At 54.3% G+C, this 10646-nt stretch overlaps 2 protein-coding genes across 2 annotated transcripts; one reads left to right on the top strand and one right to left on the bottom strand.

Annotated features, from left to right (window-relative positions):
• Positions 1–5377: 5377 nt before the first annotated feature.
• Positions 5378–6359, bottom strand: C8A04DRAFT_25698 (uncharacterized protein; the record flags this gene model as incomplete). The annotated part of the gene is made up of 2 exons (XM_062779656.1): positions 5378–5913; positions 5972–6359. 2 exons carry the CDS (start codon positions 6357–6359, stop codon positions 5378–5380), a joined length of 924 nt encoding a protein of 307 aa, XP_062639845.1.
• A 1073-nt stretch (positions 6360–7432) lies between these two features.
• On the top strand, positions 7433–10243 carry C8A04DRAFT_25697 (uncharacterized protein; the record flags this gene model as incomplete). Its single annotated transcript, XM_062779655.1, has 3 exons — positions 7433–7520; positions 7579–8183; positions 8234–10243. 3 exons carry the CDS (start codon positions 7433–7435, stop codon positions 10241–10243), a joined length of 2703 nt encoding a protein of 900 aa, XP_062639844.1.
• Positions 10244–10646: the final 403 nt, after the last annotated feature.

Raw genomic sequence — 10646 nt, 5'->3', positions numbered from 1 at the left:
ATTGTCGGAGAAAATGAAATGTGTGTGTGAATCTCAGGGTCGAGCCGCAACTCGGACCTTTTCGTCTGAACTGGCGATGCTGGACCCTGACGCGCCGCGACGGGACGAACTGCACGCAGCGGGCTCTCACAAAAGAGCCACCAAGGATTTACCGGAGCATTCAGAGGCGACTGTGTGATGAATCGAAAGCGAAACCGTCCTGGAAACAAGCTACGGTACTCGTCGTCGTGGTGTTCGAGGGGATTGATACGTGTGTGTATGGGAGACGAATCGCCGAAAATCGAATGGTGTGTCGTCGGGATCTGGTGTTTGTGTTCTGTGGTTTTGTTGTTTCAAGGAGTGAAAATAGTTGGAGAAAATCAAGATCAAAAGAGTGGACGAGTATTATTGACTCAGAAAAGGAGCGACATGAAATGACTGAGAGATGGAGAAAAAGGAGGCCGGTGGTGGTGGTGGCAGGGTTTTGGGGAGGAGGACCGAGTCCAGGATCTTTCGCGCGACGGGTGGGAAGGCCGAAGGCCACTTTCGCAGCAAGGGCCCGTGGGAAAACGGAGCTCCTCTCTTGGGCTGGGGGTTGCAACAGGAGGCCCAGTTAGCGCGAACCGAAGCAGCGGGTGCCAGGAAAGATCGAAATTGGCTTTCCAGAAGGACGGAATGCCTCGTCAAATGACCCTGTCCAATGCGAGTCTGTAATAAAGATCGAGGACAGAAGCGTTGTTGACGTTTTGGGCGTCGTCGGGGGTTGTCGGTGTGGTCGAGGAACCTTTTTTAAGACAGGTCCGGTTCCTGGTAACCTGAGGAGCCCCGATGTGCCGGATATGCGGGTTTCGCGGGTGTCTATTTCTGCCGCTGGAAAAGAAGAGCTGGGCGCAGAAAAGGCAGGCGAAACGGAAAAAAAGAAGGACAGACGCTAGCCCTGAGAAATGGGCAGAACATGCAAAAATCCAGGGAGTCAACGAGTCCCTTTTCTCATACAACCTAAGCTGTGAGGGTTGAGAGAGAGGTGGTTTCGGAAGGTTTGGAATTGGGGGGTGCTCCGCCGAATGCGAGGGAAGAGCGCCTGCCGTTCAGTGCTGCTGTGGGCTGCTGCGGGCGAGAAATGGAGCCACTGCTGCTTTGCATGAATCGCCGGAGCCAGGGTCCCGTCGGATGGAATTCGAGAAGGAAGAAAAGAGAGAGAAAGGTCACCCCAATTTCGCTAGCGGCCCGGCGAAAGTGTCACTCTTTTCGAGCACAATTTGAGCCTCGTCCGTGTTTGAGGAGGAGTGAAAAAGCAAAATGGGATGCGACAAAGATCACACCCACGAAATGCTTATTGGGAAACAGAGCGCGCGAATCTGCGCGCGGTTTCTCAGGTGCTGTGCCGGGCGGTGGCACGCACGCACTGCTTATCCCCAGCTGCTTGGCCAGACGTCCAGGGTCCTGGTCGAGTTACCACGCCGGTGGGAAGCAAACGTCTCAGAAGCAAGCGACAAGCGGCGATGGCTGGCCGGTGGCCACCACTGCCGTGTTCCTCTTTTCGCTCTCTTTCCGTTTCTGATAAAACCTCTTGTTTTCGCGTCTGATCAATTCGCCCCTCGACTTCTGTTGCCCATTACCCATCACCGGAATCGACAATATCCCGGTGGGTTGCCCAGCCGAATTGTGACCCCGTCTCCCGTTCAATCATCAGCCTAGGCCTTGCCCACTGGAAGATCCCATCACCTGCAACCGGTGGGCTGCGTCCGTTGGACGGTCCGGCTGTTGCCAAGAAGAAGCTGTCTTCAAACGCAGCACGTGTCATTGGTCACTAAATCAGCCAAACCCGCTATTTTTGAGGGGGAATTCGCAAGAAACGCGGCATGCGCCCAATCGCGGCAGTGTCAAAATTCAACGCGCAGCGCGCGAACATGCACGTTCGCCGTTCGTCAATAAGAAGGAGGACATAAGGGGGCATGTTTCGAGTTGTTGACCCCTCCAAATCGTCAAGGACAAATCGCAACACCAGAACACATCAGCTCTCTGTGGCTCGAGCACGATCATGGCTCCGCCAGGTTCCACAGACGGAACCCCCAAAACGGCACATCTTGACTTCGCGACGGAGGGGCGTTCACGGGACGGATATGTCTATCATTCGGAGACAGGGGACCCGGAGCGGTGTTGCCCTGTGCTGTGTCGTCGAGGTGGGTAAAAGATGAGCTTGATGAGGTCACTCGTCTGACGAAACTTCAACTTCCAGGCAGCCGAAGAAAATAAAACCAGTTTCGTGAAGACAGAACAGATTCTGAGAAAAAAGTGGTGCGGTTTCAGAGACTTCGCTTCGAAGAAATCCCAACCGGTTCTGCGACGTTGGCCCAAACGGCATTGCATGACAGACGGAGCAATCAATGGGCCTACGCTTGACGGTGCAATTGTGCCAATAATGCCTCGCGCTAATTTGCCGATTGACGTTTTGTGGCTCCACCCTAAAAGGGGCCCCCGGCGGTTTTCCATCCCAAAACGTCGAACCGCCAAGCCGCCGCGGTTCTTGGGAAACGAGGAGCGTCGAGAAGTCTGTGACTTCCAATTCTTCTCATATAAATGAACGCTGCCACCACGAGAGAGAGGAGTACCACGTGAGAGCGGGTCTTCCCACGATGCTAATTTTGAGTCTCTCGTGGGTCGCGGAGTTATTTTTGATGAACAGAAATGATGAACCGAGTGAGTGAGCGAGCGGGCCGCGACTTGTCTTACGAGTCCAACTTGTTCTCCCGTCGACAAATCCACAAAAGGCAGACAAACAGGGGCTCAGATTGCCCGTTTTGGGGCTCGGGCCACCGAGTTTTGCACACAGTCCGAAATTGGCAGCCAGCGGGAGCGTTGCGGCAGGCAATGCCCGCAAACCCCAACCGAGAGCCGCGAGCGACCTTCCCGTCCGTCCACAGTGGAGTTCCTGGGTTCGCACGCACGTTCGCTGATCGTTTGGGGGGGCAAGGGAAACAGGGGCATGTCCATCTTGGCGGAAGCTCGGGAGCTTGGGCAGCAAATGGTGATCTAAATTCGTCCTCCTGCTCTCGGTCACTTCGGCGTCAGCGAGGGTTGAAACCTGAGAGGGGAAGGGCGTGAACAGGAAAGATTGGGACTCGGAGATGGACGGCTCTGTCGGCATTGGCTGAACGCTCGGCGTTACACCAAAACCACTGCTTCGACGAAAATTCCATCGATCCTCATACCAACGATGGATACGGTTGCGACGCTGCTACTAAGCACCGCTGAAGAACAAACAGGAACGGCCGGGCGACGGAGGGGGCCAGAATCTTGTTCAGGAAAACGCCTGCTCCATGAACCGCAGCTCGGGGCGAGGCGAGGCGAGGCGGGAGATCGATCCATTGCTCACTCAGCCCTCAACGGTCTTTGAACATTCTTGTTTTCTTCTCCCGCTGTCGGGCCGTTGCCCACTCATAGAGAATCTCCGCCGCGCCCACACATATCAGCTCGCTGCAGTTAACTAGCAGACAACCCCTCAAACAACCAAGCAATCCAAGTCACTCTTTCATCACTTTCTCATCTTGTCATCGTCACTCTGTACATAGTACGTCTCCCAGCCATCAATTACACAGCTACACTTCACGATGATACCACAGCAACACCGTGCCAACCCCGAGCTCCGCAAACAGGGGGCCGTTCCAGAAGACTGGGAAATTGCAGCTCGCTACTCACGCTCACTAACGCGTTTAACGTTAGCAAGCGAGCTTTTCCCCAGTGCCTCCATCGTCCCGAGCTGTGAAAGAAAAAAAGCCGGTCGGCCGGTGGCAGGAACCTCCCCTGCTCGATATCGACCGACGACAGCCCAAAAAAATCCACAGGACAGACAAACCGTGTGAAACTTTTACACTGTGGAAGTTGTGGTCCGTTAACGTTAGCGTCCCTCTCCGGAACATCCGCGAACGAGGGTACCCGGGAGGAAGCAGGGGGTAAGCAAGCAAAGCCAGATCTTCCCCATCCGTGACCCCCCTCCCCTCTCTCCCGTCGAGAAACGGTAGGAAGATCGCGATTCTCTCTCTTGGATGCGATGGGGTTTGTTGTTAGGCACCGACCCAACAGGCTGTTCTTCCTTCCTTGTTCCCTGGCCTGGCTTGTGATCAAATTTTCTTCTTTCCTCTTCTCCCCCTGTACACTGGACGAGGGTGATGAGAGGGGGAGGGGAAGAGCGGGCGGGCGGAAGCACGTCCTGCTCATGGTGGTTGGGTTGATCCAGTGATAGTTAGCGATGCGAGGCGTGAGCTAACACCCCGCATTCCACTCTCGGGGAGCTTGGTCATGAAACGAAGAACATGTGCTGTTTTGCCGCCGCTTGGGGGAAGCTACACTACCTATTATGCAGCCCAGGAAAGATTTTCCCTTCTGCTGCAGGAACAGCAATTCAGGGTTTATGCGCAGTTACGCCATTATTACGCGTTTGGGTGGTTCATGGGAACGCGGCGCGTCTCCCCTCCGAACCTTGGTTGCCGTGCCTTGCGTGCCATGCCGTGCGTGTGTGTGAATGGGCAAACTGGTGTGGGTGGCTGTGGAATGAAAGGCTGCAGGAACGCGAATCAGGCTGAGAGCCTGCTCTCCCGACCCGCGTGTTGTTCATTTTTCGAATTTCCCATTTCTTTGTTCTCTTTCCCAGGCCTGCCTCCCATTGGCCATGTCATCTAAACTAGCGGGGCTAAGGTGCCGTTCGGCTCGGGCAGCTCTTCTCAATCGGCAAGTGGGTCCATGCCCGACACGAGGGAACGGGAACGTCCACCAAAGCGTTTCTCCAGCGTTACATTTCTTAACCTCCGCCAAAGATTCTCGCGATGGAGCGGGAGAGCGGGAATCCACAACTACCCGCAAAAGAAGATGAAGGACGACGAACAACTTTCGGTGATGCCGGGATTGTCGGTTAGGTTAGAGTGGGTTATTCGAGAATTCAGCACACCTTTGGTGAAAGAAAAAAGATTGGAAAAAGAAATCGAACATTCTATTCGTACACTAATTACGGATACTTCGTAATTAGCTTCGAAAGGAAACCTGTCTCTGGAGCAACGCCGATCTAAGCTCGGGTTTTCCTCGACAAGCTGACGACTAATAACTAATTCTACACTAACTGAAATTCGCAGAAACAAAAACCATTCTATGTAAAGCCACTACCCCCGTCTTTCATCAACCCCCCAGCTAGCCCAGTCCCAGGTGACAATTACTACGTACCAGCGTCGAGCACATCGCGAGAAAAACCAAGGTAGTGAAGAGCGTCCTCACGACACTTGATTTCACGACGTACCCTAATACACAACTACCACCGGGTAACCTTCAGCCTACGGGCCCCGCGACTGAACGCCAGCTGCGTCCAACTATCCACCACCGAACGCCGCAGCCGGAAGTACCAGGTCGCTCACCAGGAGAGATGCGCCACCCGTTTAGGTCCCCCAGTCAAGGATGCCCCCAAATACCGGAATGCGCATGCCGTACTTTCCGCGCCGTTCCACACTTCCAAGCGTTGAAGTGCTGGGAGGGCGGTAGCGGTGGCAGCGGCGTTTCTCAGCAGAGAACTTATCTTTGCGTAGTTTCTGCGGCCGGGGATGAGGGTCCCTGAGGTGAGCGTGAGGGACACGAGTGTCTTCCAGCTGTGCGTAACCAGAGTCGCGTACGGTGGTGTGCATAGCTCGAACATCACTCTCAAAACGTCGGCCCCTTCTACGACGAAGGAGGCCGAGAGGTGTTTGAGCTTTGGGAACGCGGAGCCTATCCGAGCAAGTGCCCTGCCTGTGGCATAGGTCGGAGTCGGCCGGGGAGGAAGATTCTTGACTTGGCCACCGCAACTTTCCTTGAGTAGCCGAAAGAAGGTGCCATCGGAGTAGTCACCGAAGAGAACAAGCTTGGAGATATCGGCGGGGAAGGCTCCAAGCTGCTGGATAATGGTTCCAGTTACTAGATAATATCTGTCAGCTCATACCCAGCAACCCGAACTGAGAAAGACCAAACTTACACTGTTCGCTCCAGTGAGACATAGCCCCGCAACGCAACGCCCGTATCCTGGGCAAGAGGTAAAGCAGCCTCTGCACCGCGACGCCGGTCCACCAAACGCCCTTTGTCCGACATAGCTCAAGGTCCGTGACGGCAGGGACTTGTGGGAAAGTCATATCTGGCATCTCGCAGCTCTTGAGCCATCTAGTCGGGCCACGGCGTACCCGTTCAAACCACGGGTTTGGAGGGGCTCCCGGGTTCGAAGCGGGCGGTTGGCGCGGCGCTTTGTAGACGGCTTTACAGAATCCCACTACGTGATAGGGTGACGATTTGGTGGCACGTAGCGAGATACTGAGAGACACGTCCTTGCCCGGCTGCCATGTATTAAGGGTGTCGAAGGCAAAGTACATGGTGTCGTAGGCAAGGCTACGTATAGCGCCGAAGCTTTCGCGCTCTGCAGCCTTGCACGTCGGGCAGTTGGCGGCGCCGACCAAAGGAGCCAGGATATTGACGTTGCGCACCCGGCCCGCAACCTGAATCTCCTAGCATGGGGATGCCATTTGGGCAAGCGCTTCCGCGCCCGCCCGCATATCTTCCACCTTGTGAACGATCGCATTCTCTGCATAGATAAGCTCAGAGTTCGGGGGTGCTGCCTGCCCACCGGGCAGGGTTGTTCAAGAGGGTCGAGTAGTGATCCCTTTCCCTCGGGATATATCGTGTGTAACTTGGAGGTCTCGGCGTGCTTCTAAGGCTTCCGCGCTTAGTATTGAGGAGCGAATAAGTCGTTGTGCTGGTTCGTGATGATGCGTGGATTGCGAGCGTACCGGGAGTCAGCTGCTGGCGCGTCGCCAGGAGCTCTGGAACTGGATGCAATTGGCGCGCGCAACGATGGGAGATCGCGCCCAGGTTAGAAAAGCTTACTATGCGTGAAATTTTTATCCTCCTTAGGGCTAAAGGTTACAGTATTTTCCGTTAGGCGCTACTGTATGGTTGTGTTGAATGATGCGAAGCTTCTGAGGCTGGCGAATTCTGGATGACGCGGGGCGCGGGGTGTCTCCCACCCCCCTTAGCCAGAGAAATGGGCGGATCGCCCGTCATCGAGATTTGGTGCAACTTTTTCTCTTTACGAACCCGGCGACTTCGTGCACGATGGCTTCGGCTCGTCGCGTCGCCTGCCATCCTCGCGCAGAGAGTTAGCCCGGAATGTCTTGTCTCTCATCTTTACGATAAATTCGCTATTGAGTTTGGATTCACGTTGTCTCGCAACGGAAGCGATTGTACTATGCCGCCATTCGCCAATAACCCCCGCCACACCAGTGTCGTGGTAATCGACAGCCAAACAAGTCAGACCACAGTTTTCAGCCACCGCTGCCCGATAACCCGGCAGAATGCTGCTGTCAATCTTGTCGTCGCCATCATCGCAATACCGTCTCTCCTCCCTGGCAAGGATCGTTGTTCAAGCTACTATACCTCAACCGGAAACATGCCAAAGTCTTGCAGGAAGTGGCTAAAAGAGTTCTTCCGGGGTCGTGGTACAGCGTCGCCGGCTTCGTCTAGCGCGCAGTCAGTGGGTATGTTGAGACTCGGCGCCGTAACGCAAGCCTTCTCGTAGCTCACATTTTCCGGCAGACGTCCAGTCCGAGCAGAAACCCGCGCAACATGGATCGAAAGCGTCTTCAATTATTGCAGCAAAGCCATGCGCTCCTCTCTCCCCGTCTGCCGCCGACCCTCAGGCAGCCCGACCCAGCACAGAGGCGGCGATAACAGATTGTCGCCAGCTAACTGCAGCGTCACAATCTTCGTCTCCAGAACTCCCCGTCGAGCCCCAAAACAAGCCAACAGCGACCGAGTTTACAGAACAACCAACCCCTGCCATTTCCACGTCTGAGAGGTTGTGGAACGCCGCGTACGACAGCCTTGAGTTGGAGGATGCAGAGCTTGTCGGGTCGTACGTGAAAATTCTGGAGAAAGTTCTCGGCGGCGAGACCAGTGAGCCCTCCACAGCCGACGCCCGAGCTAAGCTGGAGGATCCAACCACGCGACAAAAGCACATGAAGGAGTTGGTTCAAAAGGGCCAGGAGAAAATATCCAAGGCTTCTAGGATAACTGCCGGGGTGGGAGATGTCGCCGATTTCGTCCTGTCCGCCAAGGAAATGGTCGATTTGGTACTCCAAAGCGTGCCCCAAGCCGCGCCGGCTGCACTTCCATGGGCCGGTGTTTGTCTTGGGCTGCAGGTAAGCAATCGTCCTTCTATCGTGTCTTCGCTTTGCTGACAAACGCCCAGATGCTGCGGAATCCTGCACAAGCGACAAGAACCAACCTTGCCGGTATCGCCCACGTTATCTCCAGAATGGATTGGTATTGCGCCCTGACCAAACATCTCCTGGACGAGAACAACAGCAACGAGTTCAGTCCGGTCCTCAATCAGCTGGAGAAGAGGGTTCGCGAGCTCTATAAAGCTCTTCTCCTGTACCAGATGAAGAGTGTTTGTTCGTATTATCGCAACCAAAGTCTTGGTTTCCTTCGCGCCATGCTCAGTTTGGACGATTGGGACGGTGATCTGGGGCTCGTCATCACTGCAGAAGCGGCTGTTCAGGATGATGCAGCCCAATACTCCCAAGAGCTGACGAAATCTTCCCTGGGGGCACTCGTCAAGCGCGCTAAGGACATGGAAGAGCGACTCGGCGATATCCATCGGGACATTCGGGACTTCATCTTGCTGCAGAAGGATGCCCGCAAGGATGATATCGAGTCAGAATGCCGCAGAGATCTCCGTATCGTTGACCCGCAACACGATATGGAGCGGATCGAGAAGAGCAAGGATGAGTTGCTCAACGACGCGTTCAAGTGGATCCTTCGCACCCCAGAGTACGCGGCGTTCACCAGCTGGGATGACGCCGGATCCGATTACCCGCCACGTCGATTGCTTTGGATTAAGGGATATGCTGGCACGGGCAAAACGATGCTTATGATCGGTATCATCCGCCAACTCTCCAGTCAACCGGCCACGATAGCACCAGGGGTTTCCTTCTTCTTTTGCCAGGGCACAGACACGGCCCTGAACAACGCCACAGCCGTCCTCCGGTCGTTGATCTGGCTTCTCCTTCTCCAGCAGCCACATCTCATATCGCATATACTTCAAAAGTATAAAGATTCAGGCGCCGGACTCTTCAAGGACAAAAATGCCTTCTACGCCCTGTCAGAGGCATTTCGGAATATGCTGAAAGATCCTCTACTTCAGCCTGTGTACCTCGCTGTCGACGCACTTGATGAGTGTGCGGAGGACCGACCGGAACTCATCCGTCTCATTTCGACGTCCCTCGCTCTCTCCCAGAAGGTGAAATGGCTGCTTTCTAGCCGTCCAGAAGTCGACCTTCTCACCGAGCTCAAGAATCTGGGCACCGACTCTCTAGATACGTCGGAGACCCTTGTCGAACTGGATACTCACATTCTGGCAGAGCCTGTCAACGCATACATCAGCCACAAGCTCATACTCCTCAAACGCAAAAAAGGATACAACGACAGCGTTTTAGCCGAGGTATCACATGAAGTCCACGAACGAGCAGAGAACATCTTCCTGTGGGTAGCTCTCGCGTTCAAAGTTCTCGACACAGTGCATGGACATTCCGCCGTCAAGCGCATCAGAGAGATACCTCCTGGCTTGTCGAAGTTGTATGATCACATGATGACCAGGATTGAGAGTGGAGAACTGTTAGATCCCCAAGACTGTAAAACGGTTTTGGCGGCCACAACTCTTTCCTTCCGTCCTCTTTCACTCTGCGAGCTTGCCGCACTTGTTGATTTACCACTTGATGTTGCGGAAACGGCTATTGAGATGTGCGGCTCGTTCCTTACGGTCATCGGAGAAAACGTCAATTTAATCCACCAGTCGGCCAAGGACTACCTAGAGAGGAATTTCACATTGAAGCTTCAGCCAGCTGGGGTTGCACAAGGGCATGCGAACATCGGCAAGCGCTCAATTGACGCTATGTCCTCCGACTTAAGGCAAAACATGTACAATCTCGACTTCGGCTTCAAACCAAACGATATGAACCCCCCCCATCTAGACCCATTAGCACGAATACGGTACCCTTGCATGTTCTGGGCCGACCATCTCTACTTCCGGAACGACGAGAACCCTGAGAGTTCAAGAGAGCTAACGGATAGCGGAAAGGTGTTTGGGTTTCTGAAGGAACACCTTCTCCACTGGCTTGAGGCTTTATCTCTACTGGGAAAACTCTCAGATGGGGTATTATTGATAAGAAAGCTTCTGCACGCTGCCCAGGTCAGTTGATTATACCGTTATATTACTGTACAGTGACTAATTATTACCAGCTCCAGCCTGATACAGCCTCTAATTTTGTTGAATTACTAAAGGATACAGAAAAGTTTATTCGCAGTCATGGATCGATTATGGAACGGGCTCCATTACAGATATACGGTTCTGCACTTGCCTTTAGTCCAATATTAAGTGAGGTCAGGAAGCAGTATTGGAAGAAAAGGCTATCATTTATCAAATCGGCCACAGGTGTTGAAACCCGCTGGGGTACGCACCAACAGACGCTCGAGGGGCATAGCGATTCCGTCTGGGCGGTGGCGTTCTCACCGGATGGGAAAACGCTTGCGTCAGGTTCGGCGGACCAGACTATCCGGCTCTGGGATACGGCGACGGGTACGCACCAACAGACGCTCAAGGG

The sequence above is a fragment of the Dichotomopilus funicola genome, assembly GCF_033296635.1.
Source record: "Dichotomopilus funicola strain CBS 141.50 unplaced genomic scaffold C8A04scaffold_8, whole genome shotgun sequence".
Classification (NCBI taxonomy): domain Eukaryota; kingdom Fungi; phylum Ascomycota; class Sordariomycetes; order Sordariales; family Chaetomiaceae; genus Dichotomopilus; species Dichotomopilus funicola.
The sequence above is the reverse complement of the archived record's forward strand: the minus strand, read 5'-3'. Positions and strand labels throughout refer to the sequence as shown.